The sequence below is a fragment of the Gossypium arboreum genome, unplaced genomic scaffold, assembly GCF_025698485.1.
Source record: "Gossypium arboreum isolate Shixiya-1 unplaced genomic scaffold, ASM2569848v2 Contig00185, whole genome shotgun sequence".
NCBI classification, from domain to species: Eukaryota; Viridiplantae; Streptophyta; class Magnoliopsida; order Malvales; family Malvaceae; genus Gossypium; species Gossypium arboreum.
Window position 1 is genome coordinate 72,917 of NW_026440307.1, and position 22,386 is coordinate 95,302.

At 36.7% G+C, this 22,386-nt stretch overlaps 1 protein-coding gene and 1 long non-coding RNA gene across 2 annotated transcripts; one reads left to right on the forward strand and one right to left on the reverse strand.

The window, feature by feature from the left end:
- Positions 1 to 11,905: 11,905 nt before the first annotated feature.
- Positions 11,906 to 13,307, reverse strand: LOC108466518 (glyoxylase I 4-like). The gene is made up of 3 exons (XM_017766884.2): positions 12,977 to 13,307; positions 12,754 to 12,859; positions 11,906 to 12,495 (listed from the first exon to the last, which is right to left on the reverse strand). The coding sequence occupies exons 1-3, from the start codon at positions 13,129 to 13,131 to the stop codon at positions 12,247 to 12,249; spliced, it is 510 nt and encodes a 169-aa protein (XP_017622373.1). The 5' UTR covers positions 13,132 to 13,307; the 3' UTR covers positions 11,906 to 12,246.
- A 3,719-nt stretch (positions 13,308 to 17,026) lies between these two features.
- Positions 17,027 to 19,436, forward strand: LOC128288277 (uncharacterized). The gene is made up of 2 exons (XR_008278709.1): positions 17,027 to 17,102; positions 19,167 to 19,436. It is a non-coding gene; the product is annotated as an uncharacterized LOC128288277 (long non-coding RNA).
- The last annotated feature ends 2,950 nt before the right edge of the window (positions 19,437 to 22,386 follow it).

Here is a 22,386-nt window from a genome sequence, read left to right on the forward strand (position 1 = left end):
AAAGTATACTTAAGCCATTTTCGCATGGCTATCCAAATTTACACAAAACCGAAAGGTACATGACCTACAACAAAAGGGTAGTCCTATACATGCCATTTCAAAGTTCAACCAAAAATATACCAAAAGGAGCTTTGATAGTGTGGGCGACTTCGACTTCAAAAATCCCGAGTCCGATAGCTGACGAACCAAAATCTATAAAATAGAGAATCAAAGAAACAGAGTAAGCATTTAATGCTTAGTAAGCTTGAGCCATGAAATTAAACAGAACCAAAATATAGCATTCATATGGCTAAACGGATAATCTCATATGCACAAATTCTCAATATCATACTTACTTCACATTACCGACCCTTATATTCATACACAAAAGATCAACTTAGCCAAGGCCGGAAGCTCATTAATTTACTGAGCGAATATTATTTAAACGGAATCACTACCCCAATGCATAAACAAAACGTACCTCATCGTTGGGTTTTACGAGCGTATCAATCTAACTTATTACAGCAAGATCACTCGTTCTCAAACCAAGTACCTTCGGGGTTTAGCCGGATATAGCCACTAGCTCAAATGCCTTCGGGATTTAGCCCGGTTATGGTAACTTGCACAAATGCCTTCGGGACTTAGCCCGGATATAATAGCTCGCACAAATGCCTTCGGGACTTAGCCCGGATATAATAGCTCGCACAAATGCCTTCGGGACTTAGCCCGGATATAATAGCTCGCACAAACGCCTTCGGGACTTAGCCCGAATATAGTAGCTCGCACGAATGCCTTCGAGACTTAGCCCGGAATTAGCCACTAGCTCAAATGCTCTCGGGACTTAGCCCGGTTATCATCCGAACATTCATGCACATATCAATAAATCATGACACATCTAATTTCATTTTCATAATTAGAATTCAAACACAAGTCACGTATTAAGCATTCCCATTTCGGCTCACTAGCCACATACAAACAACATGGTTTAGTTTGCTTTATAACACGATCTCTATGCACATACGGCTACCCGTCATACGTATAGACTAATTAACTCAACATATAATTCAAGTAAAAATCATCATATCATCAGATATTTGTTATGCTCATACATTATGACTTAATCAAATCATAAACTAAGTCTCATTGCTCAAAACTTACCTCGGATGTTGTCGAACGATTTCGATGGCTATTCGACCACTTTTTCCTTCCCTTTATCGGATTTAGTTCCCCTTTGCTCTTGAGCTTAATTTAACAAATAAATTGATTTAATCATTTGAGCATCAAAAGAGGAACTCAAGGTACTTAGCCCATATATATACATTAGACACTAAAGTCACATACATATGAAACCATGAATCAACTCAACACATTAGCCAATATTCACCTTAGCGGAATTTTCTAAGTCAAGATAAAGCCATCAATATGTTTACCTATGGCCGAACATACACATCAACCTACATACTCATTCATGTGGTCGATTATATTCGGTATGCATACACACATAAAATCAATTTGGATACTCTATCAATCCAACATACATTCAGCAATAGTCCATAATTCTCTCTCTCGGCCACTCATTTCACACTTAACAAAGCTTCCATTCGAACTCATTAGTGAGTATCAATTAACCTAAGCTATCTTTTAAACCTTTATTATCACTTCATGCCAAACCAAAGACCACATTCGGCACTTTCATCCACCATTCTACCAAGCATGCAATATTCAACCACAACCAACTCACATTCGCCCTAGTTCATAACAAGGTAGCGAATTCTTTTATGGTTCAAACACTCATCCATCATCATCATTCACCTAACTTTAACATGAAACAACAAAACTCACCATTATTAACTACCATAGTCAAAAACCTTACTCAATCTAAAATCAAAATTCGTCATGGTTTACAAAAATCACTTGATATCTCACTCAATATCAACTAAAATTTCAAGAGCTAGTACAAACTTCCTTACCTTAATAGTGACCTAAGATGACCGATTGCTTCACTCCTTCTTCTTCCTTTCAATTCGCCAAGAAGAACCAAAGAACACAACTTGTTTTTTTCTTTCTTCCTTAGAACATTCGCCAAGAGAAATGAGAAAAGATGGACACTTTTTTTTTTGTTTTCTTTCTTATATTCACGGCAATGGGGAGGGGGAGAAACAATCTCACCATTCTTTTCCTTTTTCCATTTCTTTATTACCCATACTCATTATTTTATTGTTCCTAACATACATCACTACATAACATGTTTGTGACATGTTTCCACTCATAGCATGGCCGGCCATTAGCTCAAATATTGGGCAATTTGACATGCAAACCCACCATTTCTATAACATGCATTATTAGGCCACTTTACATTTGCCTAGCACATTTCTAAATTTTCTCACATAAGTCCTATGTACTTCATTCACATGCAATTAACTAAATCGAAGCTTAAAAATTTTCGCACATTCCTATTCACATATTTTAGACAATAAATATCACATTCAAATAATTTGGTGACTCGGTTTTGCGGTCCCGAAACCGCTTTCCGACTAGGGTCACTTTAGGGCTATCACAACTCTCCCCCACTTAAGAAATTTTCGTCCCCGAAAATCTTACCGGTAAACAGGTTTGGGTATCGTTCTTTCATAGAGTTCTCGGTTTCCCAAGTAGCTTCTTCGATTCCGTGTTTGAGCCATAACACTTTTACCAATGGAACCCTTTTGTTTCGCAACTTTTTCACTTCACGAGCTAGGATACGAATCGGTTCCTCTTCATAACTCAAGTCAGATTGAATTTCAACTTCTAATGGATTAATCACGTGTGACGGATCAGATCTATAACATCGAAGCATCGAAACATGAAAGACGTCGTGAATCTTTTCAAGTTCAGGGGGCAAAATCAAATGATACGCAACTGGACCAAGTCGTTTGGATATCTCATATGGCCCGATGAACCTCGGACTCAGTTTTCCCTTACGGCCAAATCTGAGTATCTTTTTCCAAGGTGAGACCTTAAGAAACACTTTGTCTCCCACCGATACTCAATATCTCTTCGTTTTAAATCAGATACGACTTCGACGATCCGATGTCGCCTTGAGACTTTCACGAATTATTCTTACTTTGCTCAGCATCTTTAATCCAATCCACTCAAAATTTTACTCTCACCGAGCTCGGTCCAAAACAATGGTTTACGGCATTTACGCCGCACAAGGCCTCGTAAGGTGCCATCTTAATACTTGATTGAAAACTATTGTTGTAAGCGAATTCAATCAAAGGTAAATACCGCTCCCACGAACCATCGAACTCGAGGATGCAACATCTCAACATATCCTCAAGTATCTGAATTATCCGCTCGGATTGACCATCGGTTTGGGGGTGAAAAGCGGTGCAAAAATGCAACTTGGTGCCCAAAGCTTCTTGTAATTTCTTCCAAAATCGTGAGGTGAATCTCGGATCTCTATCCGACACAATAGAAATCGGTACCCGTGTAATCTCACAACTGAGAAACATACAATTCAGCTAGTTTATCCAATGAAAATCCGTGACGACAGGATAAAATGAGCCGACTTAGTCAGTCTATCGACAACAACCCAAATCGTATCCTTCTTACTTGCCGACACTGGCAACCCAGATACAAAATCCATCGTGACTCGATCCCATTTCCATTCAGGTATCATGATCAGTTGAAGTAAACCCATAGGCACTTGATGTTCTGCCTTCACTTGCTGACATACTAAGCACTTCGAGACAAAATCGAAAATGTCTCGTTTCATACCATGCCACCAAAACTGACGTCTCAGATCGTTGTACATTTTCGTACTCCCCGGGTGAATCGACATTCGGCTACAATGAGCTTCGTTCAGAATCATCGAAATGAGTTCTGAATTTCTTGCAACACACAACCGTCTTCTGAACCTCAAACAATCGTCATCATCAATTTGAAACTCTGATTCCATATTCGAAACACATTCAGCCCGTTTTGCAACCAGTTCATCATCGACTTTCTGAGCTTCACAAATTTGATGAATCAACAATGGTTTGGCCTTTAATTCTGCCACTAACACATTGTTGGATAGAACAGACAAGTGTACATTCATCGCTCATAAAGCAAACAGTGATTTACGACTTAAGGCATCCGCAACCACATTAGCCTTTCCCGGGTGATAGTCAATGACAAGTTCATAATCTTTCAACAACTCAAGCCAACGCCTTTGTCGCAGATTCAAGTCTCTTTGAGTCATCAAATATTTGAGACTTTTGTGATCCGAATACACATGGCACTTCTCGCCAAATAAATAATGTCGCCATATTTTCAAAGCAAATACGATGGCAGCTAGTTCGAGGTCATGGGTCGGATAATTTTTCTCATGTGGCTTTAATTGTCTCGACGCATAGGCCACAACTCGACCTTCTTGCATCAATACGCAACCCAACCCAAGTAGGGATGCATCACTATAAATGACGAACTCCTTGCCTGATTCGGGCTGCACTAGTACTGGAGCTTCCGTTAAGTGCGTTTTCAATTGTTCGAAACTTTTCTGACACTTTTCTGTCCATTCAAACTTAACATCCTTCTGAAGTAGTTTCGTCATCGGTGTGGCTATCATCGAGAAACCTTTCACAAACCGTCGGTAAGTAAAGCAAGTCCCAAAAAGCTCAGAACCTCAGTAATATTTCTCGGAGGCTTCCAGTTAAGTATGGCTAAAATTTTGCTCAGATCAACTCGAATACCCGATGCAGATACCACATGGCCCAAGAAGCTAACCTCTCTTAACCAGAACTCACACTTACTGAACTTAGCATATAACTGCTTATCCCGTAAAATTTGCAACACTAATCTCAGGTGCTCAGCATGTTCGGTCTCATCTCTTGAATAGACCAAGATGTCATCAATAAACACAACCACGAACCGGTCCAAATACTGCCTGAAGATCCGATTCATCAAATCCATAAATACCATGGGGGCATTAGTGAGCCCAAACGGTATCACTAAGAACTCGTAGTGGCCGTATCTCGTTCTGAAAGCAGTTTTGGGTATATCCGAATCTCGAACCAGAATCGGTAATAACCCGATCTCAAATCTATCTTTGAAAACACTGAAGCTCCCTTCAGTTGATCAAACAAATCATCAATACGTGGTAACGGATATTTATTCTTTATCGTCACTTTATTCAGCTGACGATAGTCAATGCACAACCTCATGGTTCCGTCCTTCTTTTTCACAAATAATACTGGTGCACCCCAAGGTGAGAAACTTGGTCGAGCGAAACCTCTATCCGTCAACTCTTGCAACTGAGCTTTCAACTCTTTTAACTCAGTTGGCACCATACGATACGGAGCTATCAAAATTGGCGTAGTCCCAGGTACAAGCTCAATACCAAACTCTACCTCCCGAACAGGTGGTAAACCCGGCAATTCTTCAAGAAAAACATCCGGGTATTCACAAACCACCGGCACAGATTCGGGTTTCTTTTCTAACTCTTTGTCATCAAGTACATACGCAAGGTATGCTTCGCACCCCTTTCTTACATATTTCTGGGCCAACATTGCGATATTACATTTGGTAACCCTTTAAGTCCGTAGACTCAACTCGGATTATCTCGTTATTTACACACCTCAAATCGATAGTCTTGCTTTTGCAATTCACAACCGCATCATGCACGGTCAACCAATCTAAACTGAGGATAACATCAAATTCATCAAACGGCAAAAGCATCAAGTCCGCCGGAAAACAGGAACCTCTAATTACTAGGGGGCATTTCTTACACGCTTTGTCGACAAGCACGTAACGACCCAAGGGATTTGACACCCAAATTACGAACTCAGTAGACTCAATAGGTAAAGTCTTACTGGATGCTAAGGTTTCGCATATATAAGAATAAGTAGAACCAGGGTCAATCAAAGCAATCACATTAGTATCAAAAAGAGTAAAAGTACCGGTAATAACATCTAGCGAGGAAGCATCCTCGCGTGCGCGTATAGCATAAGCCCTAGCAGGAGCACGAGCCTTAGATCTGGTCGTAGCATCTCTAGATCCTCTCTGACCACCACTAGCATTGCCCGTATTTCTAGATGGTCTACCTCGAGCAGTGGTAGCACCCGGTTTCCCACCCTGATTTACATTCTGTTCAGACAATCTCGGGCAATCTTTGATAAAGTGGTCGGCTGACCCGCACTTGTAACAGGAGCGGTCATGGAATCTACAACTCCCAGAATGCCATTTGCCACAATATTGGCACTCCGTTCTGTCTCGACGATCATTTCCAACACTGGCGATCGAAGTGACTCGTGTGCTCAAAGAGGGTCGATCGTGATCTCGTCTAGAAAAGCCCGAAGTGTCCCTAGACCGGCCTAAGCCATCTCTAAATTTCTTCGATGACTGTGGGAAGGGCTTCCCCGAAGACCTCTTACGAAACTCCCTTGCTCCCTCCTCAGCTTTTCTTTTCTCCATACTGAGCTCCTCGGCCTTGCAAGCTCACTCGACAAGTGCCACAAATTCTCGGATTTCCAAAATGCCTACATACAGCTTTATATCGTCATTCAGCCCATCCTCGAAACGTTTACACATCACGGCTTCTGAAGAAATGCATTCTCGTGCGTACCGGCTAAGCCTTACAAATTTTCGTTCATAGTCGGTAACCGACATGGAACCTTGTTTGAGTTCAAGAAATTCCTTCCGTTTTTGGTCAATGAATCTCTGACTGATATACTTCTTTCAAAACTCGGTTTGGAAGAACTCCCAAGTTACTTGCTCTCTGGGCACGACAGAAGTCAACGTGTTCCACCAATAATAAGTAGAATCACATAGCAAGGAGATAGTACACTTTAGGCACTCATCGGGTGTGCAAGATAGCTTATCGAGTACCCGGATAGTGTTGTCCAACCAAAATTCAGCTTGCTCGGCATCATCGTTGTCCGTAGCCTTCAATTCGGTAGCACCATGTTTTCGGATTCTGTCAACTGGGGGCTTATTTGACCTTATTTGGTCAGTTACCGGAGGTATTGTAGGTGTGAGGGTGGTATTTGTCGGGAATGGAGGTTGTGGAACAGCCGTATTAGTTCGAATGTATTGGTTGAACCAATCATTCATCACGCTATAGAAAGCTTGGCTAGCTTCATCATTCGGATTACTAGCATTAGGTTGAGAGTCCGTCGGCGTTGTCCCTTGTGCGGGAGCAGGCACTACACTCTCAAGATCATCAGCTATCGCTCGGTCGGGATCGGGATCCATTACTATAAATAAACACATTTGCAAATGTCAGAAATCACCACAATATCAAATAATCACATAAAATGGCATGTATAGCTAAACCCAACGCATTACGGTAGTCCTAGAATCGACTAAACCGTAGCTCTGATACCAATTTAAATGTAACACCCCATACCCGAGACCGTTGCCGGAGTCGGACACGAGGGGTTTGCAGACTTAAATCACTCACTTTCACAGTCCATTTTAAAAATTTCCAGGCAGTTGGCTAACTGCGTCACTGTCACTTTAAAAATCATATCTTGAGTTCCAAAACTCGAAAATCAGTTTCGTAATTTTTCCCTGAAACTAGACTCATATGTCCCTCTACAGATTTTTTTCTAGAATTTTTGGTTGGGCCAATTAGTACAGTTTATTAGTTAAAATCTCCCCTGTTACAGGGTGCGACTACACTGACCTTCATGCATTACGATTTGGACATCTCCCTGTACAGGGTTTCAATACTGATGCCGTTTGTTTCTATAGAAACTAGACTCAAAAAGGAATCTATACATATATGGCATGACTTCTAAATGTCTCTGGTTAATTTATAATGAATTTCCAAAGTCAGATCAGGGGATCCAGAAACCGTTCTGGCCCTGTCTCACGAAAACTTTAACATCTAAAAATACTGTTCATATGAGCGTTTCGTTACTTTCCTATGAAAATAGATTCATCAAGGTTCGATTACATAATTTATTCTCTATTTAATTCCATTCCTACTATTTTTAGAGATTTTTCACATCCACATCACTGCTGCTGCCAGCATCTATTTTTAAGGTAAACTTTACCTATTTCATGATCCTCCATGGATCAACTAGAGTTTGTCATACATATACCAAAAGTGATCATGAATAACCATTCCCATGACTAACCGTTACCAACATTTCCATACCTCTCGAAAGACAACATACAAAACGATTATAATGCTATGATCAAAGTATACTTAAGCCATTTTCGCATGGCTATCCAAATTTACACAAAACCGAAAGGTACATGACCTACAACAAAAGGGTAGTCCTATACATGCCATTTCAAAGTTCAACCAAAAATATACCAAAAGGAGCTTTGATAGTGTGGGCGACTTCGACTTCAAAACTCCCGAGTCCGATAGCTGACGAACCAAAATCTATAAAACAGAGAATCAAAGAAACGGAGTAAGCATTTAATGCTTAGTAAGTTTGAGCCATGAAATTAGACACAACCAAAATATAGCATTCATATGGCTAAACGGATAATCTCATATGCACAAATTCTCAATATCATACTTACTTCACATTACCGACCCTTATATTCATACACAAAAGATCAACTTAGCCAAGGCCGGAAGCTCATTAATTTACTGAGCGAATATTATTTAAACGGAATCACTACCCCACTGCATAAACGAAACGTACCTCATTGTTGGGTTTTACGAGCGTATCAATCTAACTTATTATAGCAAGATCACTCGTTCTCAAACCAAGTACCTTCGGATTTAGCGGATATAGCCACTAGCTCAAATGCCTTGATTTAGCCGGTTATGGTAACTTGCACAAATGCCTTCGGACTTAGCCCGGATATAATAGCTCGCACAAATGCCTTCGGGACTTAGCCCGGATATAATAGCTCGCACAAACGCCTTCGGGACTTAGCCCGGATATAGTAGCTTCATACGAATGCCTTGGGACTTAGCCGGAAGTAGCCACTAGCTCAAATGCTCTCGGGACTTAGCCGGTTATCATCCCAACATTCATGCACATATCAATAAATCATGACACATCTAATTTCATTTTCATAATTAGAATTCAAACACAAGTCACGTATTAAGCATTCCCATTTCGGCTCACTAGCCACATACAAACAGCATGGTTTAGTTTGCTTTATAACATGATCTCTATGCACATACGGCTACCCGTCATACGTATACACTAATTAACTCAACATATAATTCAAGTAAAAATCATCATATTACTGTATATTTGTTATGCTCATACATTATGACTTAATCAAATCATAAACTAAGTCTCACCGTCAAAACTTACCTCGGATGTTGTCGAACGATTTCGATGGCTATTCGACCACTTTTTCCTTCCCTTTATCGGATTTAGTTCCCCTTTGCTTTTGAGCTTAATTTAACAAATAAATTGATTTAATCATTTGAGCATCAAAAGAGGAACTCAAGGTACTTAGCCCATATATATACATTAGACACTAAAGTCACATACATATAAAACCATGAATCAACTCAACACATTAGCCAATATTCACCTTAGCCGAATTTTCTAAGTCAAGATAAAGCCATCAATATGTTTACCTATGGCCGAACATACACATCAACCTACATACTCATTCATGTGGTCGATTATATTCGGTCATTACACACATAAAATCAATTTGGATACTCTATCAATCCAACATACATTCGGCGAAGAGTCCATAATTCTCTCTCGGCCACTCATTTCACACTTAACAAAGCTTCCATTCGAACTCATTAGTGAGTATCAATTAACCTAAGCTATCTTTTAAACCTTTATTATCACTTCATGCCAAACCAAAGACCACATTCGCACTTTCATCCACCATTCTACCAAGCATGCAATATTCAACCACAACCAACTCACATTCGCCCTAGTTCATAACAAGGTAGCGAATTCTTTTATGGTTCAAACACTCATCCATCATCATCATTCACCTAACTTTAACATGAAACAACAAAACTCACCATATTAACTACCATAGTCAAAAACCTTACTCAATCTAAAATCAAAATTTCGTCATGGTTTACAAAAATCACTTGATATCTCACTCAATATCAACTAAAATTTCAAGAGATATTACAAACTTCCTTACCTTAATAGTGACCTAAGATGACCGATTGCTTCACTGCCTTCTTCTTCCTTTCAATTCGTCCAAGAAGAACTAAAGAACACAACTTGTTTTTTTCTTTCTTCCTTAGAACATTCGGCCAAGAGAAATGAGAAAAAGATGGACACTTTTTTTTTGTTTTCTTTCTTACATTCACGGCAATGGGCAGGGGGAGAAACAATCTCACCATTCTTTTCCTTTTTCCATTTCTTTATTACCCATACTCATTATTTTATTGTTCCTAACATACATCACTACATAACATGTTTGTGACATGTTTCCACTCATAGCATGGCCGGCCATTAGCTCAAATATTGGGCAATTTGACATGCAAACCCACCATTTCTATAACATGCATTATTAGGCCACTTTACATTTGCCTAGCACATTTCTAAATTTTCTCACATAAGTCCTATGTACTCCATTCACATGCAATTAACTAAATCGAAGCTTAAAAATTTTCGCACATTCCTATTCACATATTTTAGACAATAAATATCACATTCAAATAATTTGGTGACTCGGTTTAGCGGTCCCGAAATCGCTTTCCGACTAGGGTCACTTTAGGGCTGTCACACCTATAGTGATGTTCATATAACGATAAACATATAAGGATTGTGACCCCAAATGCCAAGGAAACAAAAAAAACAAGGAGTGGATGTAACTTATAATAGTAGTAAAGCTTGTTAACCAAGGATTTGATCATTCTAACAGGGTAAAATGAAGAAACTTTAGACCTTTTGGTTCTTTTAATATTACCTAATTCAATATATCAGTACCCCTTGGATAGGCATTGAAGGATTTAGGACTATTTTACCCAAATGGATAGTTATTCATGATAACAGAAATCTAGCTGAAAAGCTTTAGATTTATGTAAACAAAGCATACCTAGACAGCAATTCAACAAATTATCGACTAAAGATCAAGAATTTGGGTATTCAATTCAACAAAGCCAACACAAAAACTACTGGAAAACAAAACATGATCATCAAAGTTCAACTTCTTGTTTGTAGCTTAGGAAAGTAGAAATGATTTTTAGGATAGATAAACAAAACGGGGTTTTGATTTATATGAAAAACAAGATTAAAGCAGAGGTAGAAAGGGTGAACTCACGGAAAGCCTGACAGGATAGAAATTCAAATCCAAGATTTCAAAAATATTATTTATTAAAAAATATCAGAGATGATGGCGAAAGGAATAAGACTAACAACAATCGCTGATTGTTGATCGGAGCCTCGCTATTCCCACAATTGATGGGATACACAGTGGGAGAAGTGCACATTTCTTTGGAAAGCTCTGCCTTCGATATCAAATTTTCCATATTTTTCACTATATGCAAAATCTAAAAACAGAGTGTTCTAATACATTTTATGCAAAACCCAAGAAGATCCCAGAATGATGAGCGAAAGTGAGAAAATTTTTGTATGAAAAAGAGAGAAAGCTATTACGAGAAGCATCGAATAGGCAATTCAAAACCCGACCCTCTAAATAGATACGCAGTGTTTATACGTAATAGATCCCACATGGAATACATGGAATAATTGATTTGATAGTCAAATTTCAATCAAACAAATGTATCACTATAAATGTTATTATTTTCGTGAAGCTTTTGAAGCAAAAATATAACTTTGGTTTATGAAAATAATCCAAAAGAACATTCTTGCCAATCCAATATATTATTTTTAATATATATAATTATGTATTAACTTCATATCATATATCCATAATTGTTACTAATCATTATTATTATTGTCCATTGACTAAAAACATATAAGATAATTTTATTATTTTTATGACTTATTAAACAATACATTAATACCGAAAATACTAAAAATAATGGTGACAATACTTTTATTTTTAAAAAGTGGGTAAACAAGAAATAAATATTGAAAATGATAATCACAATAGGGTACAAAAGATATTATTGCCATCCTCTAATGATTGGATTTTGTAAATACTCCGGAATCACATCTGCTTTGACTTCATGAGAAAATGAACAATATTTAAAGAACACACATACAAACCCAAGAGATAGACATAGAATAATAATTCTCATACAAGATCACAAGACAAACGAAGCAGATGGTGGCACTATATTTTTAATTTTAATTTTATTTTCTCATATTAACATGCACCTAAAATCAAATGACTGAATTCATTTGTCCAGTCCAAGATGCCGCAAGTGTTTCTTCACTGCTGAATCACTTGTTGAATCTGATGCTGCAACAGTTGCATATCGACCCGAGAGCATGATCGCGCCATCTCACCAGCCAGCGGGACCACTGGTAAGTTATCACAGTTGCATATCTCAATCATGAATCCATCTGGGTCGTGGAAGAACAGTTGTTCAACGCATATTCCACCTTCTTCCACTATTGCTCGCTCATATTCCATTTCCATTTCCTTCAGCTTATTCTCCACACACCCCATGTTCTCGCACTATTAATATATTGGAAAGAAACAAATTACTTAATAGCTTCGTTTACTAAGGCTACAACTTTAAACCAATCTTAGACGGAGAACAGCATCAAAATGTTTTCATTTTGTCAAGCATAAACAGGCCCAACACTGATTCAACCAGTGCCGATGCCAGGGACAGACAGAAACTCTGGCCCCCAAAACTGTAAAATTCTACTATAGATTTTTAAATATATATATATTAATACAACTCAGAAATTTATAATTCAAACAAAAAACCTGGAAAGAAATGTGGTTATCTTTGGGATTGATTTTCCATTTCTTTGGCAAGTTATCCGGATCTTCTGATTGCAAAAGATGAATCCCAAATCCATATCCAAACAACCTGCAATGAAGAAAAAGAAATCCACAAGAAATATAATCTTAAAACGAAAAATTAGAAACGAAAATCAACCCAAGTTTTGTTTCCCCTTTTTCATTTTTATATCTTGTTTTTCATTACCATGCCCCATTGAAATCAAATGATCCAGGCCTCCTTATTGGAACAAACCCAAGAGTCTTTTGATAAAAATTAATGGATTCCTCAACTGATCTACAAACAAGAGATATATGGTTCAAAGATTTGAGATGAAGAGGGTTTTCCGCACTTCCCTTCATCTTTTCTGTCCCGAGAAAAAAAAATGCTCCAAACACGGAAAAGACAAACGATTTCTTGAGAGAAGATAATGCGAAACAAACAAATAGAGAATTTCTGAATCAACAAAAAGAAGAAAAAATATAAAGAAAGACAAGGCACTGATATACCAGAGGCGAAAGAAATGGTCAAGGGGGGATTATATACAGAAGGAAAAGAGGCAACAGGGGCTGGGTGGACCTCTTTTAGAGGTCCTCTAATGCATGTGGTAGACACGTAGATAGCACATGCTGACAAGGATCAAACCCATAAAACCCAAACGAAAAGGATTCTGGTCTTATTAATAGACATTTATTATATATAACCTCGGGTAATCCTAAAAATGCCGTTCTTTATAAGAAGTTATTGAATTAGGTTTTTTTTTTAATTATTGGATTAGGTAAAAAAAAAAGGGAAAAAAAATTGGTTGGAAGCGTTTTTCTTCTGTTAGGTAATTTTATTTTAAGGTTGGAGTTAGATTTTTGTTTATGTAGGGTTAGGGTTTTGTAAGTTTTAGTTTTTTAGAGATTATGGATTTAAGGTTTATGATTTTTTATATTTTTTATATATTCTTTAGACTTTTTATAATTTTGTGTTATAAAGTTAATATTACTTTTAAAAATCTGAAACTATTTAAAGCTAAATTTGGTGTAATATTAAAAATATATGTACTAAAAGGGTATTTATAACAATTGTATTTATACCAATCATAAATTCAAATTATTCGAATTGTATAATTTAATTCGATTCAAAATCAAAACTCGAACTACTCGATTTGATTAACACTTAGTTTGTGTTTTTTTTCGATTTTTTCGAATGGAACTGAGTTTTGATCACCCGTAGTTTATGGCAGGTTGAGGTCGATCAGAATTTTTCAGAAAATATTAACTTGGGAATCCCAGGATATTTGATGGGTGAGTGAAAATTTTGTAGGAGTTGAAATTGGTAGTGAGAAACGCTCTACGTAAGGCGCGTTTTCAGTGCACTGTTAGAAAAATGCATAATTTTTTTTCGATTTTAGTTATTCATATATAATTACAACTCTATTTTTGTACGTAATGTTTTTGCTTTGAACATGTGAAACAGGTTATTTAGTTAAAAATGAGTTGACAAATTAATGTTGATGTTTATTACAATGGTGAAGCCCGTGACACCCATAATGGGATCGTTTTTTCATCGGAGAACATAGCGCAATTGACTTTCAACCCTAACATACAATTTTCAGAGCTGTATGCAAGAATTAGGCGAAAAATTGTCGAATCCAACCAGATGAGAGTATCGTCATTGAAATATCGATTTTGTGCTTCGGTCGACCTTGTCAAATATGATGCTTTCGATGTGCAAACGCATATTGCTAGTGGATCACCAATACTCAAGTTATATGCAGAGTTTGCAAACAAATATGAAGGCAGTTAAAAGTCAACATATGTTTTAGTTCGAGAGGCTCAAACAGAAGAACAAGCTGGGAGTCCAACGACACAGTTGTGCGGTAGGTTCACTGCTTTGTTAGATAGTTCCCATTATGATATCTTGAAATCATCAATAGGAAGAAACTCATTGGTTTTAGCCCTAGATTTCAACTACGACAGGCAAAACGCCCAATAGTCGGGGTTTGGCGGTAACCTAGAATACTGGTCCCTGACACGACACTCAATTAGTGGTTTTGTAACACCCCTCGCCGTATCCAACGCCGGGACAAGATTCGAGGTGTTACCGGACTTAAACTCAACCAATTACATTAAATCAGGCCGTAAAATTTTGATCAATTTAAAAATTTTCATTTCACATACATTTTGTCCCTTAAACAGGCTCACGAGGCCCAAAACATGCTTTAAAGACGGTTCGGGACTAAACCAAGAACTTAAGAAAAACTTGGAAAAATTTCATGCTTTAAGGCTCCACACGCCCGTGTGAGTATAGAACACACGCCCGTGTACTAAGGACACGCCCGTGTCCCGAACCTGTGTCCAAAAACCTAAACATTCTGCCAATTTGGTCATGAACAAATTAGAGCCACACGGCCAAGGCACACGCCCGTATCCTATGACCGTGTCCTTCACACGGCTGAGACATATGGCCGTGTCTCTTGCCCGTGTGCATACTACCATCCATACTGACTTGAAAAACTTAGGTACAGAGGACACACGGCTGGACAACATGCCTATAGAGGCAGACCGTATGTCACACACGTCCTAGACACATGCCCGTGTGTTTACTCGTGCGGACAAATACAAGGCTATTTTCCAAGACATTTTGTCACCTTTACAACACATGCACGCATACTTATTCAATAGCATACAACATGGAAAAATTAGGCACTTAAACATTCCTAACATGTCATGACCATGGCAATTTCACATGCAACCAATATCATAGATTTTACCTTCATCTTTACCACATTAATGTTATAGCTATCAACATGTCATCAAATCTCATTTTCATCACTAAGGATTCATGATCACATCTACATACCATTCATACTAAGCCATTAAAGACTCTTCATAAATAAATAGGTTTACCAACCCCATAATCAAAATAAGCCAATACATTTGGCTAAAGCAAGATCACATACTCAAATATTTAAACTCCTATACATGCCATAGACTCAATGTGACACCCCTAACTTGACCCTGGTCGAAAAGTGGTTTCGGGACCACAAAATCGAGTCACAAAAGTATATAAATTTTCTTTTCTATGTTTATTATATGTAAAGTTTCATGTGTGAAAGTATCGTGTTTTAATTTTGTCATTTGAATGTGGAATTATTAAAAAGGACTTATGTGAGAAACTTGAAAATGTGATAGGTTGATTTGTAGTGGCCAAATATTGTATGGTTTAAAGTATGAGGACTTGCATGTCAAATATCCCTCCCTCAAGTTAGTGGACGGCAAGGCTAGTGGATGATTGCCATTTTATGCCTTTTATATTAATAATTAAATGTTAAATGAATAAATAATATGAAGTATGGACTTATATTAAAAGAAATGGGTGATAAAAACAAAGTTGGTTCATCTTTCTCTTCTCCATTGCCGTACCTAAAGAGAAAAAGGGAGAAATTGAAGTTAAGGCATTTGGTCACCTTCAAGGGATTAAGGTATGTTAATGCTCTTTCATTGAAAATCTTTGTATATTTGGAGTGGTCATCAAGTATAGAAGCTAGCTCATGGCAAATGTTTTGTAAATTTATGAAGATGACATTCGGTCATGGATGTTTGTATTTTTTTTTATGTTGTTTTTGATGCTTTAGTGTATTGAAGGTTGATTATAGATGAGTTGAGCTTGGTAAAAATTGAATAGTTGTGGATTAATTGGTTAATGACAATCGGCTATGTTGAAGTGCTAAATGAGTGCTAAATTGAGCTTATGATAGTAATTAGAATTTGGGAAATTTATGCATTTTGTGGTCCAAGTGTGATAAGAACCATACGGTTATGGCATGTAAGCATGAAGATTTGTGGAAGTTTTAGAATTGGCCTAAGTGTTTTCGTCATTAACATATATATATATTGCCGAATGTATGCTTGAAGGATTGGTTAAGTACATTGTTGTTAAATGCTTGTTGATTTGTATAATTGTTGCCTAGCTACTAAATGAACTTAGGATATTATGGATAAGTTCAAGAGTGGCAAAATTGAAATGAAGTTTGCTTGTGCGAATGTGCATATAAGTAAGTGGAGTTATGTTATAGTAGAACTAAGTGTGGCTAGTAAAGCCTATTTAGTTTTCTTGCTATGTTTGACCATAAATATGATACATATTGAAATCTATTGTTTTAGATATAGATTAAATGATATGTGATTGCCAAATGTGATTGTTAAGTGAATAATATTAGTTAAGTACTTAAGCAAATCTATTGTTTTACTTAAGCTTAAGAGCAAAGAGGATCAAAGTCGGATAGGGGAAAAGAGGAAGTAAACGAATAGCCGTGGATATCTAGTCGTCGACCACTTTCGAGGTAAGTTTTAAGTGATTAAACGTTGAGTAAATTCAATCATAATAGAACATAATGAGTTGATTTAATAAGATATGATGTGGCCATGATATGTTTTAAACTCAAATGGTAAGTTCATAAGTGTTTGGACTTCGAAATTTAAGAGCAAATTGTAATAATTTGCTTAGGACAGCAGCAGTAACGTGATTTTAGAAAATCACCATAAATTGTTGGTGTGGAATTATAGGCTGAATAAAATATGTAATCAAAGCTTAATTAGTCTAGTTCCTTATAAAAGAGGCTGTGTGAGCAAAGAAATTTCCTATAAAGAGATATTTAAAGTTGTGTGAGACGGTGTCAGAATGACTCCGAAATCCCCTGTTCTGTTTTTAGAAAATCGTTATAATTTGCAAAAAAATGGTTATAAGGTAAAATTTATATTCTTAGACTCCTTAATAAGTCTAGTTTCAAATGAAATTGAATATAACACATTTTGAATTCTGTACAATGAGAAATCTGATTCGTAGTGAGGAGTGGTCATTAGTCAAACAGTGAAACAGGGGAAAACTTTAAGAAAAATCTGGTATTGATTGGCCACACCTAAAATTCTGAAAATTTTATGGATGAAAGATACATGAGTCTACATTCAGGGAAAATTAACGGCAATTGATTTTGAGTTTTGTAGCTCCAGTTATAAACAATTTAGTGACTGTTGCTCAGGAAAACTGCTTGTAGTGAATATGTGATTTTGTTGTAAACTTTGATGAAACTATTTGAGTTGCTTATAAGCTATTGCTGAAATTGATGTACAAGAAAAATATGAAATATGTATGAGATATATATATGTGATAAGGCCGAATGGCCAATGTGATGAATGTGAAAGTGCATATATGTGATAAGGCCTAATGGCCGATGTGATGAATGTGAAAGTGTATATATGTGACAAGGCCTAATGGCCGATGTGATGAATGTGAAAGTGCATATATGTGATAAGGCCGAATGGCCGATGTGATGAATGTGAAAGTGCATATATGAGATAAGGCCTAATGGCGGATGTGATGAATGTGAAAGTGTATATATGTGACAAGGCCTAATGGCCGATGTGATGAATGTGAAAGTGTATATATGTGACAAGGCCTAATGGCCGATGTGATGAATGTGAAAGTGTATATATGTGACAAGGCCTAATGGCCGATGTGATGAATGTGAAAGTGTATATATGTGATAAGGCCTAATATATGTGATAAGGCCTAATGGCCGATGTGATGAATGTGAAAGTGTATATATGTGACAAGGCCTAATGGCCGATGTGATGAATGTGAAAGTGCATATATGTGATAAGGCCGAATGGCCAATGTGATGAATGTGAAAGTGTATATATGTGATAAGGCCGAGTGGCCAAGGTGATGGATGTGAAAGTGTATAAATGTGATAAGTCCCGAAGGGCATTTGTGTCAGTACTATATCCGGGTTAAAACCCCGTAGGCTTTATGCAAGAATATTATCCTGATTAATGTTCGTAAGCTCCGTGCTCATACTATATCCGAGCTCTAAAGACCCGATGACTACGTGTGGAGATTATGTCCGGGTAAGACCCGATGACCACGGGTGGAGATTTTGTCCGGGTAAGCCCCGAACTAAAGGTTTCGCTGAAGATTCGGTAAAGCGTAAGATTATACGACTTCACAGTAACAATTGGTAATAAATACATTCAATGCGTTAAGTTGGTCAGGTATGTATTTTGAGATTATATTTAAGCTTGATTTGGACTAAATCACAAGGTCGTTATATGATGCATATGTGAGTAAAGTAATAAGACTGTTCTATGATTATTGTGCATTTGGTCGATGTGGAAAGTTAGGTGAAAATATGTAATGTACCTATGTTTACAAGAGATCACTATCAAGTGAGAATTTATCTACCTATTATATATGATGAGATGTGCATATTCGGTAAAGGGATGGTATGCCCGAAGGAAGAGTGAAATAAAAATACTAACAACTATGTTATAATTTGGTTGTTATCTGTTGACACTGCTTAAAACTTTGTAATGCTTACTCCGTTTACTTTGTTTCCTCTGTTTTATAGATCTCATTTGGAAGCTACAGGCTCGGGGATCGTCAGCAACTAGTCACACTATCACTATCCACTGTTTGGTACTGCTATGTTTTGGATTATCTTATGGCATGTATAGAATAGACTAGTAGTGGGAGGATATTTTGGTTAATGTATATAAGCCATGCGAAAATGGCTTTAAGTATACTTTGATCATAGCATTATAATCATTTTGTATGTCGTCCGTCGAGAGGTATGGAAATGTTGGTAACGGTTAGTCATGGGAATGGTTATTCATGATTACTTTTGGTATATGTATGACAAACTCTAGTTGATCCATGGAGGATCATGAGATAGGTAAAGTTTACCTTAAAAAAATTGATGCCGGCAGCAGCAGTGATGTGAATGTGAAAAATCTATAAAAATAGTAGGAATGGAATTAAATAGCAAATAAATTATGTAAATTAACCTTGACGAGTCTATTTTCATAGGAAAGTAACGAAACGATCATATGGACAGTATGTTAAGAGATATTTAAGTCTTCGTGAGACAGGGCCAGAACGGTTTCTGGAGTCCCTGTTCTGACTTTAGAAATTCATTATAAATTAACCAGAGATATTTAGAAGTCATGCCATATATGTATAGATTCCTTTTTGAGTCTAGTTTCTATAGAAACAAACGGCATCAGTATTGAAATCCTGTACAGGGAGATATCCGAATCGTAATGCATGAAGGTCAGTGTAGTCGCACCCTGTAACAGGGGAGACTTTAACTAATAAAATGTACTAATTAGCCTGACCAAAAATCCTAGAAAAAAATCTGTAGATGGGCATATGAGTCTAGTTTCAGGAAAAAATTTACAAAACTGATTTTCGAGTTTTGGAACTCAAGATATGATTTTTAAAGTGACAGTGACGCAGTTAGCCAACTGCCTGGAAATATTTAAAATGGACTGTGAAAGCAAGTGATTTAAGTCTGCAAACCCCTCGTGTCCGACTCCGGCAACGGTCTCGGGTACAGGGTGTTACACTCAAAGTACTTGAAATCACTTACACCAATAGTGATAGCTTGACAGTGTGATAATATCTCTGACGAACTCCAACTCGAGCTAACCTGGCAACACTAGAGAACATGGAAAAGGAAGGGGGGTAGGCTTTATGCTTAGTAAGTTCATATGAAAAGAATAAGCAACTCATTAACATGTTTTATCAATGTTCCCAACATATTCTCAAGTTCATGATAAGCTTTCTTCTTGTACAATAGTCAATAAAATATTTATATCTGGAGCTACGAAACTCCAAATTAAGTTCCATTAATTTCCATGAAACAAGACTCATGTACCTTTTTACCATAAAATTTTCATAATTTTTGGTTTAGCCAAATAGTACAGTTTATTCCTCAAAGTTACCCCTGATTCACTGTCTGACAGTTCCAACCCTTATGCACTAAAGTTCAATTATCTCATAGCACAGGACTTGAATAATGTTCTCTATTTCTCTTGAAAATAGACTCACTAAGGATTCTAAAAATATAAATTATAACTCGTAAATATTTTTTTAAAATTTATAATGATTTTCTCAAATCAAAATAGGGGATTTCAAAGTCATTCTAACTCTATCTCACACAACTTCAAATATCTCATTATAGGAAATTCTTTTGCTTACACATTTTCTTTTATAAGAAACTAGACTCAATAAGATTTAACTCCATATTTTATTCAGCCTCTAATTCACTTTCTATTATTTTTGGTGTATTTTCAAATTTACACCACTGCAGTAGCCCAAAACTGTCCAGGCTAATTTACTCTTCCACAATTATTGTTCACCAAATTAATTCATCATCATTTCATCTGTCATGGTAAGAACACATAGCTATGCATCATAAGCATGGACCCATAATCTCAAGGTCATTACAAAATCATTCTCATAAACATGACTTACTTATTTTTAACCTTACCAAAGGTACATCATAGACCGAATCATTTCTCATGAGTTTTGCGTACATACATGTACTACTTCATAACATAATCATTCCTTATCATAGCTTTGTTAAAATCTTTGAATTCCCCGTTGAACCACTTGGAATACAAAAGGGTATTCGGGGAAATTCGTACACATAGTAAGATGCCAATGTCATATCCCAGATATGGTCTTACATGAGTTCACACACATCGATGCCAATGCCATGTCCCAGACATGGTCTTACATGGAATCTTGTAGCGAAACTTTATCGAATGTCATCGAGACATCATGAATCCATTTCATAAAGAAAAATACATGTACATATACATTCCATGCAATTTTTGAACATTAGACATATAATAATAACAGCACGTTGCATTATTTTCATACAACTTTACCTCGACACCAAATTGGTAAAAGAGGCCTAAACATAAATTTCTTATTTTTCCTCGTTCTAAGCCCGAATCTCATTTTTTATCATCTATAACATCACATTTAACTTATTAAAACAATATACTAATCAAATTAGTCTAATGAAACATTTTGCAAAATTTTTTATTTTGCCCCTATACTTTACCAAATTACCAAATTTCCCCTAGGCTCGAACAATGATTTTTATCACATTTTCTTACTTACTAATCCTAGACAAGACATTTTCATAACTATAGCAACTCACAAATTCAAATATTTCACACATTTACACTTATTTTACAAACTTTACAAAATAGCCCATTTAGGTGCTTTCATGCAAATTTCTTTCATGAAAGTTGTTTATAACACTACCAAGCCTCATTTTCTTCCAAAAAAACTCAAAAAACAACACATATTTTATCATGGCAAAACCTTAGATTCTTAATCATTTTGCAAAATAGTCCCCTCATTTGAAAGCTCATGCTTTAGCGGTTCCAAAAATGTAAAAAAACATCAAGAAAGACATTAAAAATCACTTACTAGCATGAGATTTTCTTTGCTGAAATTTTCCAGCTTCTAAACCCTTTCTTTGCTGCCATTTTAGGTGGAGAGAAGATGAAGAAAAGATGAGATCTTTCTTTTCTTTCTTTTATTCTTTTTTTAGTGAATTTAGTCACCTAAAAGCCACAAATTTTGGCTTTTTGACCAATTTGTCTCCCTTGGCCGGCCATCACACTTTAAATGCCCAAATTTCACTTTAAATACCCCCAATTTAAGATACAAAACAATTTAACACCTTTAGATATCAAAACACAACTTTTACCTTTTACGCGATTTAGTCCTTTTTCGAAATTGGACTAGAAATCGCTAAAATTAATATA

Excerpts from the sequence above, each read along its gene's own strand:
- LOC108466518 (XM_017766884.2), bottom strand. The coding sequence starts at position 13,131 with ATGAAGGGAAGTGCGGAAAACCCTCTTCATCTCAAATCTTTGAACCAT. Across the intron at positions 12,860-12,976 it reads TTTGATTTCAATGGGGCATG|GTTGTTTGGATATGGATTTG; the intron begins GTAATGAAAAAC and ends TCTTCATTGCAG. Across the intron at positions 12,496-12,753 it reads ATAACCACATTTCTTTCCAG|TGCGAGAACATGGGGTGTGT; the intron begins GTTTTTTGTTTG and ends ATATATTAATAG.